The sequence below is a fragment of the Staurois parvus genome, unplaced genomic scaffold (genome assembly GCF_062004578.1).
Source record: "Staurois parvus isolate SC_StPar_1 unplaced genomic scaffold, SC_StPar_1.0 ptg002238l, whole genome shotgun sequence".
In the NCBI taxonomy this organism is placed as follows: Eukaryota; Metazoa; Chordata; class Amphibia; order Anura; family Ranidae; genus Staurois; species Staurois parvus.
Window position 1 is genome coordinate 14,133 of NW_028320034.1, and position 27,285 is coordinate 41,417.

A 27,285-nucleotide genomic window follows, 5' to 3' on the forward strand; every position below is an offset into this window, starting at 1 on the left:
AAATGGTTAGCACATCCACCTGGCAGTACCAGGGTCATTGGTTTGAATCCCAACCACGGCACCACCTGCCTGGAGTTTGCATGTTCTCCCTGCGCCCGCGTGCTGGTAGGTGAATTGGCTCCGGTCTAAATTGTCCCTAGTATGTGTATGTATGAATGTGAGTGAGGGACCTTAGATTGTACAAAAAGTGGTCACTGCCCTAATCTATGCCTGTCATAGACTGGGGCAGTGACCACTTTTTGTACTGTTGTATTGCAGGTGAGGGGTGCACTGGACACCCTGGCTGCCATTGTGCCATATGCTGGGTGTCCAGTGCACTCCCGTGCCTTTAAGGAGGGGTGGGCTCCTTCAGGTTCACCTACTCTTGGTCTACCCATTAAATGCATGTGCCTCTACTATGAGGGCTCTCAAAATTTGCAGAGTTAGGACCACAGAATGTGGGGGTGCCGTGACACGGCTCTGTGGCTTACGTATGTATTTTCATATTTGTGCTAACTAAACCCGTTTTTAACGCATACTGTTAGACAGGTTAATTCGGTTGTTGGCTAGCTGGCTGGCAAGTTAAACTGGGTACTTTCTTATCCGTTTTGTTGACCTTCCATTGTACGCCCCTTGAGGGTTAGGGACTGATGTGAATGTACAATATATATGCAAATTGCTGCGTAAATTATCGGCGCTATAGAAGTACCTGTAATAAATAAAATAAATACATATTCCCTGCAAATTAAGGGAATCCCATGGGGCCCCCAGCTCACCAGAACTAGATTTCCTCTCTATTACTTTTCTGGGGACAACCCAAAATTTGGGATTTTCTTTCAATAACAGTAAACAGGACAAATAGAGAGGATGAATCTCCATAATGGGGCACAGATAATTAAAACCTAATAGGTGTTCTAATCCATCTCCACTTAGTCCAAAACTAAAAAAAAAAAACTAAAATTTTAGTTATACATAAATGCTGGCTCTGATAGAAAGGTGTAGGAACACACAGTGCATATTTATATGGGGCTGCATAGCCACAGACAGGTCAGGGTGGCCATCCTGATCCGTGTGTCCACTGCCAAAAGCACCTACAACGGGCACGTGAGTATCAGAACTGGACCACAGAGCAATGGAAGATGGTGGCCCGGTCTGATGAATTAAAAAATGGTTTGAGGAACACAACGCGTTCCAGGTGTTGATCTGGCTCCAAATTCTCCAGATCTCCCATCAAATCGAGCATCTGTGGGATGTGCTGGAAAAAAAAAGTCCAATCCATGGAAGCCCCACCTCACAACTTGCAGGACTTAAAGGATCTGCCACTGATAGCTTGGTGCCAGATACTGCAGCATACCTTCAGAGGTCTACCTTCTGGAGTCCATTCCTTGACGAGTTATGGTGGGTGGTCACAATGTTATAGCTGATCGGTGTATAGAATTCACAGGTACGCTTACACAGTTATCATGATTTAAGACTGAATATTTAGATTCTTGAATAATTGTGAACCTTAATGTGGTAATAAACCTACCTAAAATAAGGCTTACCTGTAGGTACAGTAAATGTCTCCTAAACATGCACCATTTAGGAGATACAGTCAGGTCCATAAATATTGGGACATCGACACAATTCTAACATATTTGGCTCTATACACCACCACAATGGATTTGAAATGAAACAAATGGAATCTGTTGCTGTCAACTCTCAAGATGAGATCCAAAGAGCTGTCACTATCAGTGAAGCAAGCCATCATTAGGCTGAAAAAACAAAACAAACCCATCAGAGAGATAGCAAAAACATTAGGTGTGGCCAAAACAACTGTTTGGAACATTCTTAAAAAGAAGGAACGCACTGGTGAGCTCAGCAACACCAAAAGACCCGGAAGACCACGGAAAACAACTATGGTGGATGACTGAAGAATTCTTTCCCTGGTGAAGAAAACACCCTTCACAACAGTTGGCCAGATCAAGAACACTCTCCAGGAGGTAGGTGTATGTGTGTCAAAGTCATCAATCAAGAGAAGACTTCACCAGAGTGAATACAGAGGGTTCACCACAAGATGGAAACCATTGGTGAGCCTCAAAAACAGAAAGGCCAGATTAGAGTTTGCCAAACGACATCTAAAAAAGCCTTCACAGTTCTGGAACAACATCCTGTGGACAGATGAGACCAACATCAACTTGTACCAGAGTGATGGGAAGAGAAGAGTATGGAGAAGGAAAGGAACTGCTCATGATCCTAAGCATACCACCTCATCAGTGAAGCATGGTGGTGGTAGTGTCATGGCGTGGGCATGTATGGCTGCCAATGAAACTTGTTCTCTTGTATTTATTGATGATGTGACTGCTGACAAAAGCAGCAGGATGAATTCTGAAGTGTTTCGGGCAATATTATCTGCTCATATTCAGCCAAATGCTTCACAACTCATTGGACGCCGCTTCACAGTGCAGATGGACAATGACCCAAAGCATACTGCAAAAGCAACCAAAGAGTTTTTTTAAGGTAAAGAAGTGGAATGTTATACAATGACCAAGTCAATCACCTGACCTGAATCCGATTGAGCGTGCATTTCACTTGCTGAAGACAAAACTGAAGGGAAAATGCCCCAAGAACAAGCAGGAACTGAAGACAGTTGCAGTAGAGGCCTGGCAGAGCATCACCAGGGATGAACCCCAGCGCCTGGTGATGTCTATGCGTTCCAGACTTCAGGCTGTAATTGACTGCAAAGGATTTGCAACCAAGTATTAAAAAGTGAAAGTTTGATTTATGATTATTATTCTGCCCCATTACTTTTGGTCCCTTAACAAGTGGGAGGCACATATGCAAACTGTTGTAATTCCTACACCGTTCACCTGATTTGGATGTAAATTCCCTCAAATTAAAGCTGACAGTCTGCAGTTAAAGCACATCTTGTTCGTTTCATTTCAAATCCATTGTGGTGGTGTATAGAGCCAAAAATGTTAGAATTGTGTCGATGTCCCAATATTTATGGACCTGACGGTATTTACAATAATAGCAGCTGGTGACATGACCGGAGCATGCGCAGTGCTCACAATGGACAGTGCGCCATCCATTAAGAGAGCTGTACCGTGGCAATGACTCAGCACGGCTCGGCCAGTCAAACAACCGAAGCCTGCAAACTCGGATGGAAGACTGGGTGAAGATGGAAGACTGGGTGAAGATGGAAGACTGGGTGAAGATGGAAGCCCTGTCAGCAGTGACAACTCGCTGCTGGAGGGCTTTGTTCAAAGGTAAGTCTTTGATAATGAGCTACTATGCAATGCATACTAGATCATTGTTATTATTTTGCAAGGGACATTTGTTTGGGGCGGTTTACAACCCACTTTAAAGCAACCCAAACTATTAAATTTGACACTTGCTGTATTAATTTACTTTTACAAACTTTCCCTAAATACACAAACCAGTAGAATGGCACGACCAAGTGCTGCTCATCTGCATATCCGGAGGTTTCCAAAACAAAAGTTTATGGTAACAGACAAAACTGTAGACTGACCCGTCCGTGAGGTTCTCTCCATTGATGTAACGTAGACTTTTCAGGAAAGACAGGGAAACCAGAGCATGGGAGTGGCGGATTTTCACGTATCCGGTCACCGTCTCTATGAGACCCATAAAGTTCTCCAGCTCTGCGGCAATGTTTTCTGCAACAAGACAAGAGCAGGGTGAGACACAAACAACATTATTCCAATTACACCCAAACAATTGTGTAACAGTTCCAGAATGAGCTTTCGGGGTGTTCCCTTCTTATTGGTCCCAACAGTACTCTCTAAGCAACTACACCCCACACACATTTCTTTCACCCTACGTTCTGACATTATTTGGAAACATTCTTCAGACAACATTTTGTTCTCCACCACCTACATTTTCCAGATTATACTTTACATATGGAAGGTGGATATGTATGTCTGTGAAGGTTCTCATTTCTTCAGGTCATGGTGTATCTAGCAGTAGTTGGTCACATTCAACTAGACTTGTTCTATAATTTTGAAGACATTCACCTGCTTTTTCTTCACTAAAAAAAAAAAAAAAAGTGAAGTACCGCTGATTCACTCCCTCTCCCCAACCTTTAACTGATTTTTTGGAAGAAGGGAGCAAGCAAGGTTTTAATCAGTACCTACTCCTACTTTGGCAATCCCTGCCTAGGCAAGGATGAAGCCCCTTGCATTCTGGAGACGTCATGTTTCCCAGGAAGCTGCAGGGCCATTCACCCATGCTCACGCATGTGTACTGGAGAGATGGCTGTGGTTCCTCAGGAAGCCACAGCTGGCTTCCATATCCTAGATGGCGGTGCTGGGGACCAACAACGGTAATAAGAACTGGATTTGGGAAGGCAACACTGGACTCCATGCACAGGCAAGTGCCTGATTTTTAAAAGTCAGCAGCTATGGGGAAAAAAAAAAAAAGTTTGAAGTTTCTGTTTAAAGAGTATGTTCCTCTTCCATATCCTGAGAATAGTACATACTAGCACTTGTTCTGTTTTAAATAGTGCATATGCAGCAACTGTGGGGGCCGTCCACAAAAACCACTGGCCCCTCTATCCTGTTTGTAGAACAGGCTGGACATTTGATTTGTGCGCCCCCTAGCAGCTGCTCTTGGCTTTTCAAACTGCGCACATGCACAGCGCACTCTCTCCCGTTCCAACCGAAGTCAGATGTGGCACTTCGGGCCATTCAAACAGTGTACGTGCACAGTGTGCTCTCCTTTGCTCCAAATGAGGTCAATAGTGGCTGCTTTGGACCATTTAAACTGTTCGCCCACATGGATTGAAAGACCCAGAGCAGCCTTTAATGAACTCAGCTGGAGCAAGGGGGAGCGCACTGCATGCATAGTTTGAACTGCCGCTACGGGGGTACACAAATCAAATGTTCAGCCCATCCATCAAATAGCAACATGGACGTGGATCAAGGGGCCAGAGGTGTTTGTGGAGAGGCCTCCCGAGCTTCATGTGTAATAGAAGAACAGGCACCATTTAAAAGAGGAGGAGCTCAGGTATGTATTATTCACAGGATATGGAAATGCTTGATGGAATTTTAGGAAAATCTTGCTGAAGGTGAACTTACACTTTAAATACTAAGATGTCCTAAAATGTGAATAAAAACTCTGGGTGTCTACCTGAAACTAGAACAGCCATTCCAAAACAAGGTTCCTCTAGAGGTTACCAGAGGTTCTTCCAGAACTTGCTAGGGGTTCCTGGGGTTGTGGCCAATTGACTTCCCATCTGATGGTGCCTACATAGCTCCAGGGCCAATGCCACCTGGCAAAGCCAACAGCATAAAGCCAATTATTGTTTTGGCAAGTCTTCTTATTCACGTCCAATGCAGAGGGCAATTTCCTCCCTGACCTCCAATGAATTGCTTCTTGTAAGGGATGCCCAAGACCTCAATTATTTTAGGGATTTCTCTGCTTGATAAAAGGCTGCCCTAGAAACTGAAGTAGTGACCTGGAAAGCTATGAAACATCTTCAACATTACAGAACAAGTCCAGTTGAATTTGACCAACTATTACTAGATAAGGTGGATATGGGAGTTTTTCCGCCTATTTTGTTCCTTACGTGGAGCGAGTGGCTCCTTCGCTGCCTACTCAATTTTGTAATAGATGCCCACAGATCAAAAAGCACAAATGGCAGTTCACGCCTAAAATGGCCGTTGGCATTAGTGGAATAAATACAAACTGTACTATTAGAGAGAAATGCAAACAAGGACTTTCTACACTAACAACCCTACATATTTGTTTTAGTAGCACTTAAAGTGGAACTAAATTATCGCAATCAATATGAAGTATTTTTAAACCTTCCACTGCTAGCATTAGTGAATAGATAGGAATGTATATTATATTTATTGTTTTAGACTTAAATTTTTTGCATTTCTTCAGTACCTTCCTGGTTTCTGGCCTAGGCCAAAATGATGTCATACATCTCAGGAGTCTTCATGGTAGGAGGGGGCTCTCTCAGTCAAGCACTCCCTCCCACCTGAGCTAAGGGCAGAGGGATTCCAGGAAGTAAATGCTATATGAATCATCTGCCCTTACTGAAGATGGCCGCACCTAGAAATGCAATGGGGGTAATTTTTGAAAGCGTTTCTCAACATAATAAAGCATGGAGATATGGATGGATCGGGGAGTTTGCTTTGAAAATTAAATGAAATAGCGTTTTCAGTTTGTGGTGCTCAGATACAGTTTAGTTCTGCTTTAAAGTAGAACTATAGGCCCATTGGGGAGATTTCCATTCACTTCAATTTCCCTTACTGTCCTATAGCCAAAACAAGAAGTGAGAGGAAATCCCTGCAAATTAAGGGAATTCCTTGGGGACCAGCACTAGTGCCCAGATTGGAAGACATATTATTATTATTATACAGGATTTATATATTATTATTATTATTCAGGATTTATATATTATTATACAGGATTTATATATTATTATTATACAGGATTTATATTATTATTATACAGGATTTATATATTATTTTTATTATACAGGATTTATATATTATTATACAGGATTTATATATTATTTTTATTATACAGGATTTATATTATTTTTATTATACAGGATTTATATATTATTATTATACAGGATTTATATATTATTATTATACGGGATTTATATATTATTATTATACAGGATTTATATATTATTATTATACAGGATTTATATCGCACCAACAGTTTGCTCAGCGCTTTACAATATAATGGGAGACAATACAGCAACAATACAGTTCAATACAAGACAGATAGGAGGGCCCTGATCCTGGGAGCTTACAATCTAGGAGGGAGGGGCAAGTGGTACAAAAGGTAGTAACTGTGGGGGAAAGACTTCCCCTTTATTACTTTTTCGGGAGCAACTCAAAATTTGAGATTTCCTTTTACTTTCACTTTCGATGATCATGGTAAAAAGGACACATGGAGAGGTGGAATCTGCCTAACAGGGACACAGACAGCAAGAAAAGCCTGACAGGGGTTCTAATCCCTCTCCACTCTATCCAAAACTAAAAAAACAAACAAAAAAAGTTTTGCCTTCAGTTATATTTTAATGCTAGTTCTGATAGAAAGGTGTAGGAACACATCATTTATGTATGGGGCTGCGTAGCCACAAACAAGTCAGGGTGGCCATCCTGCCCCGTATCCAGTTATTTATTTTTGTTAGATTTTGTTGATCCTTTATGAAAAACAGGTTCCTTCACCCAAACAATACAGCATGCTCATCAGCAGCTATCGGAATACCTGCAGCATCTGATCAACCAAAAAATTTTCAACCGGCTCCTATCGAAAGGCGGACCAACAAAGCCACCATTCATAGTGGATTTCTGCACATGTGCAGATGTGCTCCAGGGCTTCGGGTCATGAGAGAGCCCCATGGCACAGCTGTGTATGCGTTGGTTTCTCTGACCATCTGCGCATGCGTGAGAAGTCAAGTGGGCAGGTGTGAAGGGTTTCAGGTTCTGAGAGAGCTCCATGGCACAGCTGTGTATGCGTTGGTTTCTCTGACCATCTGCGCATGCGTGGGAAGTCACGTGGGCAGATCTGAAGGGTTTCAGGTTCTGAGAGAGCCCCATGGCACAGCTGTGTATGCGGTGGTTTCTCTGACCATCTGCGCATGCGTGGGAAGTCACGTGAGCAGGTGTGAAGGGTTTCAGGTTCTGAGAGAGCTCCATGGCACAGCTGTGTATGTGCTGGTTTCTCTGACCATCTGCGCATGCGTGGGAAGTCCCATGAGCAGATGTGAAGGGTTTCAGTTCTGAGAGAGCTCCATGGCACAGCTGTGTATGCATTGGCTTCTCTGACCATCTGCGCATGCGTGGGAAGTCACATGGGCAGGTGTGCAGCAGTTTTTCAGGTTCTGAGAGAGTCCTGTGACACAGCTGCACATCCTCTGGTTTCCCCACCCATTTGCGCATGTGCTGGATTTCCCGTGCATGAGCAAATATGGCTGTAGAGGAAGTCCTATATTTTCCCCATCTTAATATATGTGTGGAATGTCATCTGCATGTGCAAAGATGTGTTGCAGGGCTTTGGGTCCTGAGAGAGCCCTGTGGCACAGCTGCGCATGCACTGGTTTCTCTGATCATCTGCATAGCGACAGCATCTGATCAACCCGAAAGCCCACAGCATTATTGTGAAGAAATTTCATCCGTTCAGTTAAAAAAAAAAAAAAAATTTAAAAATTGAACCCTCCAAGAAGAGTAGTTTTTGCTCAGGGCACCAATGGCTTTTTCGATCAGAACATCTGGCTAAAATGCAGCAAAAGGAGCGTGCGATGAAACACCTGCCAGCCTGAGCATCGGAGAAGTGACAGGTACAGAATCAGGAAAGGATGCTGTTAAACTCCCATTCATAAGTTCTCCACGGATCCGCTGGCGTTTCCAAGAATACTCCACGTGGATGCCAGTAACAGGTCCCGAGCTTTCAGCAGCCTCTCTCTTGGCACAGGCTGCGCCAGCAGTTGCAGTCTCGGGCCGCATGAATTATTGAAGCTTCCTCCAGAATCACACGGCTGTGATATACTCCCATCTGTAACCTCGTCCAAATCTAGCTGCAGACTTCGACACTAACCCCTGCGACTCAGCGCTGCGCTCCCTGCCAAACAACCAAGGCTGTATCATTCAGCCAAAAAGGTAAGCGGGGTAAATGAGGTGCGATAAAGGTGCAGGAACAAGGCGCTCTTTGTTTTACAGACTATTTCCAACAAATCTAAAACATCTGCCGATACTTTCTATTATGGCAACTGTATGTACAGGGTAGCCTGCAACTGGACAAAGTGCTAGACGTGTCGATTTAACATGGATGTACAATGTTTTTGGGTACCTGGATAGAAACCTGGAACAAGGAACTTGCGATTAATCTGACCTACCAGTTGAAAAGTTCTTCTAAAGCTGACTGTACTCCTTACGTTTTTTTGTTTTTTTTCAGCCTGCGGGGTTGAAAAATAAAAATCTAACAGGTTCCTTCATCCAAACAATAATCCCCCAGGATCAGGGCCCTCCTAACCCTCTTGTATTGAACTGTATTGTTGCTGTATTGTCTCCCTTTATATTGTAAAGTGCTGAGCAAACTGTTGGCGCCATATAAATCCTGTATAATAATAAAAAACAAAGCGTGCTCATCAGCAGCTATTGGAATACCTGCAGCATCTGATCAACCAAAAATTTTTCAACCGGCTCCAATTGGGAGGCGGACCAACAAAGCCACCATGCGTGGATGTACTGAAGGGCATCGGGTCATGAGAGAGCCCCATGGCACAGCTGTGTATGCGTTGGTTTCTCTGACCATCTGCGCATGCGTGGGAAGTCACGTGGGCAGGTGTGCTACAGGGTTTCAGGTTCTGAGAGAGCTCCATGGCACAGCTGTGTATGCATTGGTTTCTCTGACCATCTGCGCATGCGTGGGAAGTCACATGGGCAGGTGTGAATGGTTTCAGGTTCTGAGAGAGCCCCATGGCACAGCGATGTATGCAATTGTTTCTCTGACCATCTGCCCATGCATGGGAAGTCCCGTGGGCAGATATGAAGGGTTTCATGTTCTCAGAGAGCCCCATGGCACAGCTGTGTATATGTTGGTTTCTCTGGCCATCTGCTCATGCATGGGAAGTCACATGGGCAGGTGTGAAGGGTTTCAGGTTCTGAGAGAGCCCCATGGCACAGCTGTGTATGCAATTGTTTCTCTGACCATCTGCCCATGCGTGGGAAGTCACATGGGCAGATCTGAAGGGTTTCAGGTTCTGAGAGAGCCCCATGGCAAAGCTGTGTATGCGCTGGTTTTTCAAACCAGCTGCACATGCGTGGGAAGTCACGTGGGCAGGTGTGAAGGGTTTCAGGTTCTGAGAGCCCCATGGCACAGCTGTGTATGCGCTGGTTTCTCTGACCAGCTGCACATGCGTGGGAAGTCACGTGGGCAGGTGTGCTGCAGGGTTTCAGGTTCCGAGAGAGTCCTGTGACACAGCTGCACATCCTCTGGTTTCCCCGCCCATTTGCGCATGTGCAGGATTTCCCCATCTTAATAAATGTGTGGAATGTCATCTGTACGTGCAAAGATGTGCTCCAGGGCTTTGGGTCCTGAGAGAGCCCTGTGGCACAGCTGCGCATGCGCTGGTTTCTCTGATCATCTGCATAGCCACAGCATCTGATAAACCCAAAAATTTTCCATCCTGCTCCTAGCGGGAGGAGGAGGGCCAAGAACGTAATGGATTTCTACACGTGCACAAATGTGCTGCAGGGCTACAGGTTCTGAGAGAGTCCTGTGGCACAGCTGTGTGCATGCTGGTTTCCCCACCCATCTGTGCATGTGTGGGATTACTCCTGCATGTGCAAAGATGGCCATCAGGGAAGGCCTAGACTTTCCCTGTCTTTGCACATGCATGAAATATCACCAGCATGTGAGCAGCTATGCTGCAGGGCTTCGTGTCCTGAGAGAGTCCTTGGGCACAGTTGCACATGTGCTGGTTTCTCGGATCATTTGCATAATGGCAGCATATGATCCGCCAAACATTTTCAATTTGGTTCCTATTGAGAGGAGGGGGCCAAGGACACCAACATAGTGAATTTCTGATCCTGTGCATGCGTGCTGAAGGGCTTCAGGTCCTGAGAGAGCCTTGTGGCACAGCTAAAAACATTCTTGTTTCCCTGACCCTCTTTGCGTATGTGCATGAAATCCCACACATGCACAGACAGCTAAAAGGGAAGTCCTAGACTTGCCCAGTCTTTGCGCATGCGTGTAGTCACTTGCACATGCGCAGATGGGCTGCAGAGCTTCGGACCCTGGGACAGTCCAGTAGCACATCTGTGCATGCGCTGGTTTCCATGCCTATATGTGCAGGAGTTCCTCTGCATGCGCAAAGATGGCTATCGGGTAAGTACTAGACCTTCCGCATCTTTCTGCATGAGTGGCTAGTCACATGCATGTGCTGCAGGGCTTCTAAGAGCGTCCTGTGGCACAGCTGTGCACATAATCCAGACATGACTTCTCCTGCGCTCTAGGACCCAGGCGGGTGGTGGATGGACGGAACCAGAACTGGAAAAATCGACCACCAATGCATATAGAGTTGTGCAGCTCCAAACAAGGCTGGGGAAGCCCGACCAATACTGCAAAGCGAAACAAAAACGAGAAGCGCACCAACCTTGCGCATTACCTCAGTAACCAAAATTTATTAATTACAAAATGATAGAGTTCTGATGAAGAAGGGATGCCCTTCGAAACGCGTCAGCTGTACTGAGTGTCTACCCGCATGATGGGATTCGCGCTGGCTCCTTATCTTTCAAGTCCCTCTGAGGACTTACATGCCTGATTTTATTCGCTGTTTGTATCATTTTGTAATTAATACATTTTGGTTACTGAGGTAATGCGCAAGGTTGGTGCGCTTCTCGTTTTTGTTTCGCTTTACAGCTGTGTACATGCTGGTTTACCCGCCTACCTGCGCATGTACGGGATTTCCCCTGCATGCGCAAAGATGGCTATAATGGAAGTCCTAGACTTTCCCTGTCTTTGCAAGTGCGTGAAAAGTCACCAGCATGTCGCAGATGTTCTGCAGGACTTCAGGTCCTTGCAGTGTCCTTCGGCACAGCTGCACATGCACTGGTTTTTCAACCATCTCCATAGCAGCATCTAATCAGCCAAAAATTTTTCATCTGGCGCCTATCAAAAGGAGGCTGCCAACATAGCAAGTTTCTGCGCATGTGCTGCAGGGCTGGTTTCTCTGCCAATCTGTGCATGAGATTTCCCTCACATGCGCAAAGATGGCTGTGAGCATCTTCGTGCATGTGTGGAAGGTGACTTGCACGTGCGCAAATGTGCTGATAGGCTTCGGGTCCTGAGAGAGTCCTGGAGGACAGCTGTACATGCGCTGGTTTCTCTGAACATAGCAGAAGCATCTGATCAGCCAAAAATTTTCTGTCCAGACCTATCAGGAGGAGGGGGCCAACATAGCAAATTTCTGCACATGCGCATATGTGCTTCAGGGCTTAATGTCCTGAGAGAGCCCTGTAGCACAGCTGCACATGTGCAGGTATCCCAGACCAGCTGCGCATGCCCAGGATTTCCCGTGCAAGAGCAAAGACAACTATTAGGATAGTCACAGACCATCCCTATTTTTGCGCATGCATCAAAAGTCACCTGCATGCATAGAGTTGTGCCGATGGTCTCTACCAGGACCCGAAGGGCAGGCAGCGCTTGTTAGCACATACGCAATAGCAGTGTCAGAGGGGGGTGTGGAGCCACCTGAGTGGCAGATTGCAGTTCTGCTTTAACCTCCATAGTGGTCTGATTATGTCAGTATTTCTGTGCTCAAAGCGGTACATTTTTTTGCATTGAAATATGTATTTTTTTTTATTGTAGGCCTGTAATTTTTAGGAATAACTCACTGAAATCTGTCCGAACAAGAGTCTAGTAAACATCCCGGGTAGAATAAAATTTGAAACACGAAATCATAAATTATAATATAATAAATAATCATAAAAAATAATATAATAATAATAAATTTAATTCAATAATATAATCAAACCAAAAACACTGAAATTTGAAATATAGCGCCAAGGTCGCACATCACTGAGCAAAGTCGCAGAATCGTTTTCAGTGTCTGATGATGAATTTCCCCCACGAATCATTATCACTCAATTCTGCAAGTGGTTCTGATTTACTATCGCTGTTCTCTAGCCGGTCTAAAACCGATTTTGACCTAAAGGGAGGCTTTTTGGACGCCATGGACGTTTCTCAGTTTCCAGGCAGAAAGAACAGTAAAAATGCAGGCAGGGCGCCGGACAAAGCACTCGGGACAAAATGTATGTGAAATGGTTTGATACAGGAATGTTATACTATGTGATTTTAGTGTATTGTGTGAATGTCACTTTTTGTCATTTTCAAATTTCCCGCCAGTTCTGTCCCCCGTACGTCCCGACGTCGCAGGGGACGGAACCCGGAAGACGGATGCCGGCATCGGCCAGAGGACATTACAGGGGACACTGCAGGAGGGACATCGTGGGAGCGCAGGACAAGGTAAGAGAAGAACAGATCCCGGAGCAGCGCCGCATGGTATTCCTGAGTGTATCGCGGGGTTACCACTTGTGCTACTGAAACTTTACTCCGAGCTACACTCAGGAATACCACCAGGGGGGTTAAGTATGCGCAAATTATAGGGTCAAATTGCTATGTCCCAACATTTCCTAGTGGTCAGTTCCACCCACATGTGTTAGGTGGCGCAAGCCATGGCGTACCCTGTGGAAGTAATCATGGCAGTAACAGCATGTCTGTTGGGCATGTTTCAAATAGAATGCATTAATCACACATGCGAAAAGAAAGGATACCTCAACCTCCAACAGGAGAAGGCAAAATCTACCTGAACAGAAGAACTATGGGCAGCACAGTGGCTAAATGGTTAGCACTTCCGCCTGGCAGTACTCGGATCGTTGGTTCAAATCCCAACCATGGCACCACCTGCCTGGAGTTTGCATGTTCTCCCTGTGCCTGCGTGGGTTTCCTCCGGGTACTCCGGTTTCCTCCCACACTCCAAAGACATGCTGGTATGTCAATTGGCTCCTGTCTCAATTGGCCCTAGTATGTGTATGTATGAATGTGAGTTAGGGACCTTAGATTGTACGCCCCTTGAGGGTTAGGGACTGATGTGAATGTACAATATATATGTAAAGCGCTGCATAAATTGACAGAACTATAGAAGTACCTGAAATAAATAAGAACCAGATCTGATCATGAAACATACTAAAAAGAAATGAAGCAAATGTAATGGGAAAACCATCATTGGATGGAAACCACAAGTGCAGGATATAGTCGTACTGTGAATGAGCGCAATGCCTGTCCGGGCTCTGGAGGACGATTCACCGCATGGCTGGGACCAGCCGATCTCCTCCAAAGCTTCCAATGGTCCGACGTGCTCATTACTGCCTCATAGAGAAGCCTTACTAAGATCATTGTCCATCACAAGCCACACGGGCCGGTGTCACCGCTGTCATTTCTTGCTACTTACGGCCTTTGCGGATGTTGAGCAACAGGTTTCCTTGCAGCACTGTACATCCTTCCAACAACTGTGCCGAGGTGACGGAGTCGATGGTCTTCTCCTCGATGCAGACTTTAGGACAGTGACCCTCACACTGAGTGCAGAACATACTGCGGGACGGAAGAAAAAAACGTAATCAGTGAGATTACATAGACAGACATATCATCAGGGAATATGGAGATATGCAGTTCCGTCAAATCCAGCACTGAATGCATGTATGCTGGAGGATCTACAGATACTGGCTGCTGGGGGATCTATTGTCACTGGGGAGGGTAGTGTTGCTGGTGCTGGGTCTATTCTTGCTGTGGAGTATTCTGTTTCTGGAACGGGTCTATTGTTTCCGGCTGCTGGGGAGATCTACTGTTGCTGGGCAGGAAGGGCTATTGTTGCTGTTGGTGGATCTATTGCTGCTGATGGTATCTAGTGTGGGGGGGATTTGTTTCCGGCTGCTGAAGGGTCTCTATTGTTGCGGCTGCTGACGGATCTATTGTTCAAATATTAATCTATTGGTGTTGCTCTGCAGGGAAGGGGGGGGGGGTCTGGTGGATCTATTGTTGGGGGGGGGGTCTTGTGTTATTGTTGCAAGCTGCTGGATTGTCTATTGATGCATTCTGTTGTGAGATCTATTGTTTCTGGCTGCTGTGGAGATCTACTGTTGCTGGGCAGGGGGTCTATTGTTGCTGGTGGTGGATCTATTGCTGCTAATATGTAGTGTGGAGGGGTATTTATTGTTGCCAGCTGCTGAAGGGTCTCTATTGTTGCCTTCTGCTGAAGGGTCTCTATTGTTGCCTTCTGCTGAAGGGTCTATTGATACCGGCTGCTGGGGGACCTATTGTTGCTGGCTGCTGTGGAAATCTATTGTTCAAATATTAATCTATTGGTGTACTATTGCGAGCTGCTGGGTGGTCTATTGATGCAGTCTGTTGTGGGATCTATTGTTTCTGGCTGCTGGGGAGATTATTGCTGGGTTTGGGAAGTCTACTGTTGCTGGAGGGTCTTATGTTGCTGGGGGGGGGGGTTCTACTCTTGCTGGCGAGTCTACAGATGTCAGATCCTGGGGATCTCATGTTGCTAGTGGGGATCTATTGTTGCTGATGGTACTAGATCTATTGCTATCAGTAGTGGATATATTGTTGCTGGGCATATCTATTGTTGCTAACTGCTGGAGGGTTTACTGATGCAGTTTGCTGTGGGATCTATTGTTTCTGGCTGCTGGGGGGGTCTTATGTACCTGGGGATATCTACTGTTGAGGAGAATCTATTGTTGCTGGCTCCCGGAGAGTCTACGGATACCAGTTCCTAGGGATCTTGTTGCTGGTGGAGGTCTATCGTCGCTGGTGGTGCTGATGGGGTGTATTGGTGCTGGTAGGTGGGTCTATAGTTGCTGGGGTTCATCTACTGTTGCTGGTGGGGGTGTCTATTGTTGGCAAGGGATCTATTTTACGGTCTTTGGTATTAAATTCCAAGCAAATGACTTAAAAAAAAAAAAAAAAAAAGACAATTGGCTCTGTATTCTCTATAAGGGGCAGCACTGCGGGGGTGGTGTGTAGAGGGACGGTGCTCGGAGGCGGGTAGGGGGGCGGAGAGAAGAGAAAAGGTGACTTGGAGGAAGAGGAAGGAAGAGGGAGTAGGTGCAGCTATTCTCATTGGTGAGAACACTTCCCACAAAACTACAAAGCCTAAACACCACAAAAGAAGTGAGGAAAAAAGACCGTGAGGAGCAAAATAGAAGAGGGGAGCAAAACCACCCCCCCCCCCACAAAGAAAACCCCAAAAAGGACAAACAGATATGGGAGGAACAGACTACTCCCAAAAAACTGCAAACATTTCCTCAGAATTGCCAGGCAGCTGTTGTCACCACCTTGTAGCTCTCAGACAAGCCCTTTCTTAGGGAACACCATCTAAAACCAATCCCTGGGTGGGAAGCCTAGGAATCAACCAATCCCTTCCAGTTGTAGGTCTGCATTCTCAGAGTATTATACAAATACTGACATTTCTGTCTGCTGGCTCATTCTGCTATCAGCATAATGAGCATAATAATTTCTGACAAGTTTTCCTGACACCAGCAGATAACAAGGTGACAGGAGGGAGCTCCGGCACACAGCCTGTGATTGACAGTCACAGCTCTGTTCCTGTGTGAGGGGGAGGGGTGTCCCTTCCCTCTAATCAGGGCTCAGAGCAACTTTAGCTCCCCACCCTCTGCTTTTCAGAGCCGAGAGATCCTGTGTAAATTCTGGACTTTGAAGGCTGTAGAGGAGAGGGTGTGCAGATAAACAGGTACAACGTATGTAGAGGATTTGTTTCATCTCTGTGTATCACCTGAGGCCAGTCACTTTACTGGGTATATGTGAGGGTTTGCAACCACTTTGATTAAAAAGATGTCCGCTTGCTAGCAGCATTGTCAGACCGTGATGGAGGGAAGAAGGTCAAAACTATCAACCATGCTAGATCAGCAACAAAGGCACAGATCAACACTGAACAAACATTCCTGCACTAGGTACCCTAGGGGAACCCACAAGCATTTAAAAAATGAAAGGGATTGTACACACCTTCATATACCCAGTGAAGTGACTGGCCTCAGGTGATACAAAGAGGGAACAAATCCTTCATAAGTTGTACCTGTTTATCTGTATCCTGCTCTCCTCTACAGCATTCAAACTACAGAATTTACACAGCATTCCACCAGCAGTCAGGGGGCAGGGATCTGATGTCACATACTGCACAGCATTCACCAGGGAGCTGAGTGTAATCTGAGACTTGAGTGGAAGGAAGGGCAGTCAATCACCTTCTGTGTGCTGGAGGAGGTGGGGCTGTGCTCTGGGATGCCTTGGTGTCAGCCTTAACTGTCAGAAGTTACTCATGCAGATAGCAAAGGCAGGGGACAGCAGCCATAAATCACACTAGGTGCTTTGGAGTGAGGCATGTACACACTATAAGGATATGCTTTGTTCATTTCAGAGGTTTACAACCACTTTAACTCCATAGGTGACTGTAAGCTAAATCATTGGGGGGGAGGTCATACCAAGCTTGCATAAAGGTCATTACTAGGGCTTTTTTTCCCCTTGGAAAATAGGTGAAGGTACTGCCCCCTTCTGAGTCACCCCTTGTCTCCGCCCCTACCCACCTCTGAGCACCGTTCTTTGGTTCAACCCCCTACCCACCTCCCAGTACCTCCCCTTTTAGGGAATACCACCAATCATTTTGTGGTGTTAAGTCATTTGTATAGAGTTTAACAACAAAAGCAGAAAAATATATCCTCCCTCTACAGCAATAGATCCCCATCTACAACAAGAGACTTCCCCCTACAACCATAGATCCCCTTAGAACCCCCAACAATAGATCCCCCTCAACAAAAGACCCCCTCTGTAACAATAGATCCCCCTCAACAACCAAAAGATCGCCATCAGAACCCCCTACAACAATAGATCCCCTTAGAACCCCCTACAACAATAGATCCCCATCTACAACCATAGATCCCCTTAGAACCCCCTACAATAGACCCCCTCTTCAACAAGAGCCTCCCTTATACATCCCCTTTACACAATAGACCCCCCAGAACCCCCTACAACAATAGTCTTCAACAATAGACCCCCCCCAGAACCTCCTACAACAATAGACCTCAACAATAGACCTCCCCCCGAGCCGCCTACAACATAAGACCCCCCCCCCACACCCCAAATCCCCTACAACGGACCTCCCCCAGCAACGATAGACCTCACCAGCCAGCATTGCTAGACCCCTCCCTCAAAAGTAGATCCCTCACAGCAACATGTGACCCCTCCTAGCAACAATAGATCCCCCCAGTGACAACAGACCCTCCAGCACCTCTTGTCATTACATACATTCAACGCTGGAGGTACTGGAACTGCATTCCCCCTGATCATTACAAAGAAACCGACACGGTTACCTTTGGCTATCATTGACTCTGTATCCCGATGGGCATTCGTCCACACACTCCCCGTTGTGGAGGATGAAATGGGTGAGAGCGTTATATACGGTGTGCATGGTGGCACAGTCTTCCAGAGTGATGCAGCGCCATCCCTGGAAGCTGTAGGTGTTCTCGGGACAGCTGGGGACACACCGGCCTTCGTAGTAGAAATGCTGACAAGCCACACAGGCGCTATCGTTGTTTGCGGCAGTACAGCTTCCCAGGCACTCCGGATGGCAGCACTCGCCCTTGTCTGTACAGGCCAGTCTCTCACACTTGCTGGGGCACACTGCAGAGACAAAAATCAGACAAAAAAAATGAAAACACAACTCCTAGGAGACAACTATCTCATTCAAAAGCCTTAACTATTGGATTTATTCAATTCAAGATCTAACCACAAAAATGTCCTCATTAAATTGCATCTACTGCAGGGAAATGTTTGTAGCAGATACAGTAATAGATTTTTTATCTCTGTGCAGTTTTCAAGCAAATTTGGAGTGTTGCGGTTTTTCTCTTCCTATTATCACACTTGCGTACCCTGGCGGTTTAGACCACATGTACAATGACATCAAGCTCCATCCACAGTGAAGTTCCACATCCCTTTTTCTTTTTTTTTTTTTTAGGCCGCATTCCCAACATATTGCATGGTGAGAATTAAAGCCCAAAACTCGGCAAAACCAAATACAACAAATACACCAAACCATGGATAAAGGTTAGAACCTCTCTTAGGATTTAATGGCTTTCATGGGACACGTGGTCTCCACATTTCATGCCCTGATGTCAGAGGTATCAATATGTGACAAGTAATCTCAAATTCAAAAGAGGCTCCTAACTCATCAATTCTATAAAAAAAAAAATCACAAAATAGGAAAAATTATTGTACAGAAACATACATGCCATTTGTGACGAAACACGTAGGGAGGAGTCAATGTTCATGACGCCATCAAGCAATCTGAGTCTAGAAGTGGCCCACTTTACTTCCAGGACAGGCTTTACTTACTACAGGTGCTGTATGTTAGGATTTTATGGCTTTCATGGTGAAACTTGGTCTCCACATTTCATGCCCTAATGTCAGAGGTATCAACATAAGACAAGCAATCTCAAACTCAAAACAGGCTCCTAACCCTTGTCAATTCTATTAATTAAAAAAAAATAGTAAACATTAATGGACAAACATATACATGCTATTTGTGACGAAACTCGTAGGGAGGAGCCAACGTTTGTGACGCCATCAAGCAATCAGTCTAGAAGTGACCCACTTTACTTCCAGGACAGGCTTTACTTACTACAGGTGCTGTATGATAGGATTTTATGGCTTTCATGGTGACATGTCCTGATGTCAGAGGTATCAACATATGACGAGTAATCTCAAACTTAAGAGGCTCCTAGCCCTTGTCAATTCTATGGAAAAAAAAATCCCAAAATAGGAAAAATTAATGGACAGAAACCTATGTCAATTGTGACGAAACGCGTAGGGAGGAGCCAGCGTTCATGACGCCATCAAGCAATCTGAGTCTAGAGGTGGCCCACTTTACTTTCAGGACAGGCTTTACTTACTACAAGTGCTGTATGTTTTTATCTATGCGAGTACCTTGGCACATTTTAATAAACTATTTAAACTGGACGGGGTTTATGCTATGTGGTACCCGTGGTTTTTCTTTTCATGCACGTACTTTGCCAGTACATCTGAGGTTGACGAGTATTGCACCTTACCACGGAGGCTTCCTTACATTAGGATCTACTTGACTTCTCTAATATAGAGGGTCAAAATGGTGCAGCAAGCGCGATTTATTAGGCATGCGGAGGAACACAGTGGTGCTTGAAGAACTGCACTACTTTTCTGGTGGAAGGATACATTGCAAGTCAACTGTATCACATCTTTTTAGATGGTGGATTTATTTTTCTGTACTTTTTTTGGGCACATTTGATTTTATTTCCATTGTAGAATTTTTTTTAGGGTCACTATGTTAGATTCCTTGAGTGCAGCACTTATTTATGTGAATTGTTTTCTCAATTGATATCTGATGATGAGCTAGCAGCTGGGATTTATTATACACTGCAGCACAATTACACATTTACCCCCGGTTTACACGTATGTGGCCGTGCGGGTCGCCTTTTGCGTGGGCACTAGCGCCTATTCATTTGAATGGACTCCCGTGCCCTGGGACACGCAGGGAAGAAGTCCCTTCAAAGCGCTGCCCGCACGGGAACCTCGGTTCGCAGTATGGTTGCGATTTCCATTAGAACGAATGGCACCTGACTGCGAGTCCGCATTCCTCTGTACGGGAGGTGCGGCTGCGCGGATTTTTGTGCAGATCAGCAGCGGCACCACCCGCACAGATATGAACCTAGCCTTAATGTACATGCCACTACGGACCTGGCATATTGATCATGGTAGACCCACCAACTACTTAAAGGATTAGTTCACTTTTACCCCAAAAAAACTAAAAAAAAACACCCACGCAGGTAAGGGATGGCTGTAGATAAACTGCAGTTTTGACTAAAGTTTGAGAATGCCCTTATTATAGGTGTAGGCCTGTCAGGGACCTCAGATCTGGCCGCGATCGCGCACGGATTTGCGCATGCGGTGCGCCCTATTTAAGACAGGTCAGGTCTGGCTCTAATTGCCGTATGGTCTTACCTGTATCCTGCGTTCCTGAAGATTAGATTGCTTTGTTGCCGACCTTGCCTGACCTTTGATGTGCTGCTTATCTCCTGCTCTGAGGAAGATGATGAAAGAAAGAGCGCACAAACCTTGCGCATTACCTCAATAAATAGTGACTAATTTTATTATAAAGGAAATATTTGCTGCGCTCAAAGACTCAGATCAAACGGGCGTTAGTAACAAGCAGCGTGTTGCGTGTTCATCCGCTGGTGATCAGAGGTTGTGCAGCGCTATCATGAAGCTGGGGAAACTTGATAAAACTGTAGAAGATGATGAAAGAAAGAGCGCACAAACCTTGCGCATTACCTCAATAAATAGTGACTAATTTTATTATAAAGGAGATATACACACAAAGTATAACAAGCATAAGTAACCATAATCCAAACAGGCTGAACTGCTGTAATACTGACACTCAGTGGCTGAATATCTCCTTGCCATGGGAACTCTGCCATACTGAAGTCTCTATCTGCTCAACCCAGCTCTGATGAAGAAGGGAGCACCCTTCGAAACGCGTTAGCATTCATTCCCCCCCACCTTTTGGATTTACCTGTAACCCTGTTTGGATTATGGTTACTTATGCCTGTTATACCATCACTTTGTGAGTATATCTCCTTTATAATAAAATTAGTCACTATCTTCTCTCTAGTTCCCTGGTCTCCTCCTCCCATGCCCGCCTCCAGGACTTCTCCAGGGTGTCACCTATCCTCTGGAACTCCCTGCCCCAACCCATCAGATTATCACCTACTCTCCTCTCCTTTAGGCGCACCCTGAAAACCCATCTCTTCAGGGAAGCCTACCCCACCCCCTGCTAACTTGCCGACCTCCTCCACTCTTCCTACCACTCCATCCCCCACAGCTATCTCCTCCTGTGCCACCATCCCCTCCCTCCTAGATTGTAAGCTTGAAAGAGCAGGGCCCTCGATCCCCTCATGTTTTGCATTGTATTGGTATTGTTCTGTCACATGTTCTGTCCCCCTTTGTAATGTACAGCGCTGAGCGAACTATTGGCGCTTTATAAATACTGTATAATAATAATTTATTGAGGTAATGCGCAAGGTTTGTGCGCTCTATTTCATCTTCTTCTGCAGTTTTATCAAGCTTTCCCAGCTTCATGATAGCGCTGCACAACCTCTGATCACCAGCGGATGAACACACAACACGCTGCTTGTTACGAACGCCTGTTTGATCTGAGTCTTTGAGCGCAGGAGATAATGGATCTTTGGTATCTCCTGCTCTGAAGCTTGGCTTGCCTGACCATTCTCCGGTCTTATCCCACACGTATTGATCTTCTGTTACCGAACCCGGCTTGTGACCCGTTTATCCTTCTGTTCTGTACCGTGCTGCCTCCACCGCTACCGACCCGGCCTGCCCGACTCTGCTCTCTCTAACTCCTCACATTAGGCTCTCACCTGCTATACACCTCCGGTGGTGCTTCTACCACAGCTGGGTGAACCCAGGGGCCGCGACCTGGTTCCAAGTCCATCCCCACCATCAGGGGCCCTGGTGAACAAGCAGGTCGGGGCTTAGACTCCGCGCCTTGGGAAATCCCGTCTGTGGAACGCTAGAGGCTACCGCCGGCAGGTCCCTAACAAGGCCACTTACAAACCTCTCAAAACCCTGGCCAAAAAAACTCCCAGAGGTGGCATTATCCCATCCTGCTTTGTTGCTAGGATGTTGCTAAGACACTTCCAGGCATTACTGCTCACCTCCACCCTCACGGGAGCAAGCTCCTGTACATGTGCGGTCCACCATCTCCTTTTTTGCAGCATCATTGAACTCAGCACTACTATGACAGGGGAGAGTGCTAATAAGGTTTTAGTCAGCTGGGAGTGTACCAGCAACATCTTAGCAACAAGAAACATGGGATGCTGCCATCTCTGGGAGTTTTACAGGCCGGGGGGGGGGGGGGGGGTTCAGGATGTACGTAAACAGCCTATGCCTATAGCAAGGGTAGTATTATTTAACTTGTCAAGAAACTCCCAGAGATGCCATCATCCTGTCCTGCCTTGTTGCTAGGAAGTTGCTAGGACACTTTCAGCTGTTATTGCTCACCCTCACAGGAGTATGCTTTCAAACCCCCCACCCCCCTCCCCTCCCCATACATGCATAGTTCATCTTTTACTGCAACAGCGGGAGACAGAACACATCCAGGGGGGTCTGAACTGGAAAAAAAAAGCTTGCTGCTGTGATGGTGGGGGTGAGCAGTCACAGCTGGGAGTGTCTTAGCAACATCCTAGCAACAAGGCAGGAGGAGATGATGCCATCAGCCAGACTTCAAGAGGCACGCAAATAGCCTACATCTAAATCAAGGGCAATATCTAACTTTAGTCAAAGCTTCAGTTTGTTTTTATCCACAGGCTCCCCCCCCCCCCCACTCGCATAGGAAGCTTTTTTTTTTTGTAAAAGTGAACTAACCCTTTAAATCGAAGGAGACTGTAGAACAAATGAAGCATGTGGCCAACTTCGCACCAAGCTTTACCATTACAAACATCAAACCAGCATTGCTCAGGAAAATGTTGTCACACCCTTGGACAACTCCAGGTGAAATGTTGACACCGGAGGATCAGACGTGTGTTGGAGCGCGAACAGCAGCCCCCATCTACCTTCCTGGTGAATGAAGGATGTAATGTGGTTGGGAGGAAAGTTGCATGAACGCCTTTTTGTCTTCCCTATTCCAAACACCACTATCATTTCACAGTGAAAGCCACAACAATGTACCGTCTCATCTGACTGCAACAAACTCTATAGACATCATGTAGGAGTTAAAGGGGGGGGGTCTTTAAACCTTCTAATCATGGTGCGCCATCAATGGTGTCGGCGGGAGGAACGGCGCGCCGCCAAGGGTGTCGGCGGGGGGAACGGCGCGCCGCCAAGGGTGTCGGCGGGGGGAACGGCGCGCCGCCAAGGGTGTCGGCGGGGGGAACGGCGCGCCGCCAAGGGTGTCGGCGGGAGGAACGGCGCGCCGCCAAGGGTGTCGGCGGGAGGAACGGCGCGCCGCCAAGGGTGTCGGCGGGAGGAACGGCGCGCCGCCAAGGGTGTCGGCGGGAGGAACGGCGTGCCGCCAAGGGTGTCGGTGGAAGAAATCGTGTCCCATCAATTGTGTCAGTGAAAGGAATAGTACCCAATCGATACAGTCAGGGAAAGGAATAGTGTTCCATTGTTGGTGTCAGTGGGAGGAATGGTACCCCATTGTTGGTGTCAGTGGGAGGAATAGAGCCTGAAGGACCGGATAAAAGCAAGCACAGGGCCCTAGTTTGAAGACCACTCAGTTAAAACATTCATGAAATGATCATCTGATCCACCCAAACTCAGCCTTATCAGGTGAGAAAAATTGTCTGTTAGCACACAACTCCAGAGTGGGCAAACAACCCCAGGCAGCCAATCTCAATGGGGACAAGTCAGAGAACTGGGTTGGACTTCGCGAACCCATCGCTGTTGTTACCTTGAGCTAACCCCTGCCACAGAATCTGATCAGCATAAAAATGTGATTGGACCATAGATTTGGACTTTGGATTCATTATTCAAGTGCCATCTAAAGTTTTCGGACTGTTTATTGGTACCCATCTGTTGAGTACTCATGAAAGCACCACTACGCAGTAATGTTGACCAGTACTCTAGAGGTAAACTATGAAGACTAGAAACTAAAATCCAGTCATCAGTTGAAGAACATCTATGGTCAACTTTGGAATTGTTTTTTCTTTTCTCTTCTCTGTGCAAGTACAGGACAAATAAAGAATTAAACCAAGCAGCCAGGGGTTAAGCAAAATACGCTGAGGAACACATGGTAGAAATGACCCCAAAGTGTGTTCTCCTTCCCTTATGCAAGCATAATTATACATAATGAACGACAGATGAGAGAACGTCGCAACAACTATTACTTGGACAAAAAAAAAAACAAAAACAAAAAACAACTCATGGCTACCTACCTCCCTGAAATAGTGAAAGCTGAGGAGGAGAATGCAAGCACCCAGACACCTCAACATACAAGGCAAGCAATAGCAGGTTTGCAATGTAAGAGAACCTTCAAGGATAGAAATATAGGAGCTGACTCTACTCAACTGTTTTTGAAGGTGAACACTCCAGAGGTCTTCCTTGCTTCATTACCTAAAATTGGACCTAAAATTAAAAGCGAACTTTAGATCCTCTTGCCACCGCCGGTTAAAATAAAAATGGCTATCGGCTTTCTAATGAACTCTTTCCCAGTGTGATTTCAAACCATTTTGCTAGCTTCTCTTGACCCTCAGAAACATATTGTGAAGGTGTGATAGTGTGTTGTGTGATGGGAAAGTTCCTCCAGTGTTCAGGAGCCAGTGTACCTAAGGTGATAGGGCTTTCTGAAAAACTGGTTGGATGAAGGTACCTTTATTCCAAAACTACATTGATGGTACAATATGGACACACTGGGAGCCATCACAAACCATTTCTTTGAACTATGGCAAGACTTAAAAGGCTATGGATGGTCTGCAACAAAGAAGAGGCCCAAGACCTCATAGGTGACCATGGTACGGGTGGCCAAATTTGTTCCCTTTGCATCTCCTGTGTGTTTTCAGGGGTGCAAGGAACCAGACACCCTTCTTCACATCTGATGGATATGTCTGAAGGAGCCAAGATTTTGGTCCCGGGTTTATACATGGATTTGATTGGTCCTAAATATCTCCCTTTGCTGCACAAACCATTCCCGTCTTTGACTAAAGCCCTGAGGAAATAAACGAAACCAGCGCTCAAATCTTCATGCAGACTAGGATAACTGTCATTCGTTGAGGTGCAGCCCTTAGAAGATCGGGAAATCTTGATACTGGTGAACAAAAGCAAAAACAGGGCGCACTCTCTTCGTGCATTACCATGGTGAAGCACAAATTTATTTAAAAGCCTATACATGCATACTCACAAACCAAAGGGGGATGAAAACAGGGAAGAGTCCGTAATGACGGTCCAAAGTGACAGTAGACCCTTGGTGAGGTAGGCTAACACGTTTCGGGAGACTTACTCCCTTCTTTAGAGCTAAAACAAAACAAACGTTTAGCTCTGAAGAAGGGAGTACGTCTCCTGAAACGTGTTAGAGAAGAAGAGTCCGTAAAGATGGTCCAAATTGACGGTAGGCCCTTGGTGAGGTTGGCCAATGCGTTTCGGGAGACATACCCTCTTCTTCAGAGCTAAACATTTGTTTTGTTTTAGCTCTGAAGGGAAAACGTCTCCCGAAACACGTTGGCCTACCTCACCAAGGGTCTACTGTCACTTTGGACCGTCATTACGGACTCTTCTCCATTTTTATCCCCCTTTTAAATAAATTTGTGTTTCACCACGGTAATGCACGAAGAGAGTGCGCCCTGTTTTGCTTTTGTTCTAAAGCCCAGAGGAAGTTGGTGGGGTTTGTGTTCCTGGCAGACATTGGCCAGAGCTTAGCACCAACTGTTCCTCGATCTTGTCGAAGTTAAAAAGCAGTCTATGAGAAACATGGTCCATGAGAAACTCTATACTTACGCATACCCATGCCAAATTTTTGAATATCTGGGACTCACGGAAAACTCAATGACCGTTTGGATGGTCCATTTTTGTGTTTAGTAACAAGATGGCCCGCACGAGATTCCAACCCCTCCCCCCCCCAAACTTTGACAAACTTTTACGAGGAAGAGGAGGAGGCGGAAGAGGAGGCGGCGGAAGAGGAGGCGGCAGAAGAGGAGGCGGCAGAAGAGGAGGCGGCAGAAGAGGAGGCGGCAGAAGAGGAGGCGGCAGAAGAGGAGGCGGCAGAAGAGGAGGAGGCGGCGGAAGAGGAGGAGGAGGAGGAGGCGGCGGCGGAAGAGGAGGAGGAGGCGGCGGCGGAAGAGGAGGAGGAGGAGGCGGCGGAAGAGGAGGCAGCAGAAGAAGAGGAGGAGGAGGCAGAAGAAGAGGAGGAGGAGGCGGCAGAAGAAGAGGAGGAGGAGGCGGCAGAAGAGGAGGAGGAGGAGGCGGCGGTGGAAGAGGAGGAGGAGGAGGCGGCGGTGGAAGAGGAGGAGGAGGAGGCGGCGGTGGAAGAGGAGGAGGAGGAGGCGGCGGCGGAAGAGGAGGAGGAGGAGGCGGCGGCGGAGGAGGAGGAGGAGGAGGCGGCGGCGGAAGAGGAGGAGGAGGAGGCGGCGGCGGAAGAGGAGGCGGCGGAAGAGGAGGAGGAGGCGGCGGCGGAAGAGGAGGCGGCGGAAGAGGAGGAGGAGGCAGAAGAAGAGGAGGAGGAGGCGGCAGAAGAAGAGGAGGAGGAGGCGGCAGAAGAAGAGGAGGCGGCAGAAGAAGAGGAGGCGGCAGAAGAAGAGGAGGCGGCAGAAGAGGAGGAGGCGGCAGAAGAGGAGGAGGAGGAGGAGGCGGCAGAAGGAGGAGGAGGAGGAGGCGGCGGAAGAGGAGGAGGAGGAGGCGGCGGAAGAGGAGGAGGAGGAGGAGGCGGCGGAAGAGGAGGAGGAGGAGGCGGCAGAAGAAGAGGAGGAGGAGGAGGCGGCAGAAGAAGAGGAGGAGGAGAAGGCGGCAGAAGAAGAGGAGGAGGAGGCGGCAGAAGAAGAGGAGGAGGAGGCGGCGGAAGAGGAGGCGGAAGAGGAGGAGGCGGAAGAGGAGGAGGCGGAAGAGGAGGAGGCGGAAGAGGAGGAGGCGGAAGAGGAGGAGGCGGAAGAGGAGGAGGAGGCGGAAGAGGAGGAGGAGGCGGAAGAGGAGGAGGAGGCGGAAGAGGAGGAGGCGGAAGAGGAGGCA

General features: G+C 46.8%; 1 protein-coding gene across 1 annotated transcript in view; it reads right to left on the reverse strand.

Annotated features, from left to right (window-relative positions):
• The window catches only part of LOC149431485 (insulin-like growth factor 1 receptor), a gene marked incomplete at its 3' end in the record, with an annotated part of 84,703 nt that overhangs the window by 10,126 nt on the left and 47,292 nt on the right, over positions 1-27,285 (reverse strand). The window contains exons 2-4 of the mRNA XM_089665549.1: positions 17,895-18,204; positions 13,958-14,097; positions 3,491-3,635 (exon numbers count right to left, since the gene is read on the reverse strand). Of these exons, the coding sequence (XP_089521675.1) occupies positions 3,491-3,635; positions 13,958-14,097; positions 17,895-18,204 (595 nt within the window). The remainder of the gene's footprint in view (positions 1-3,490; positions 3,636-13,957; positions 14,098-17,894; positions 18,205-27,285) is intronic.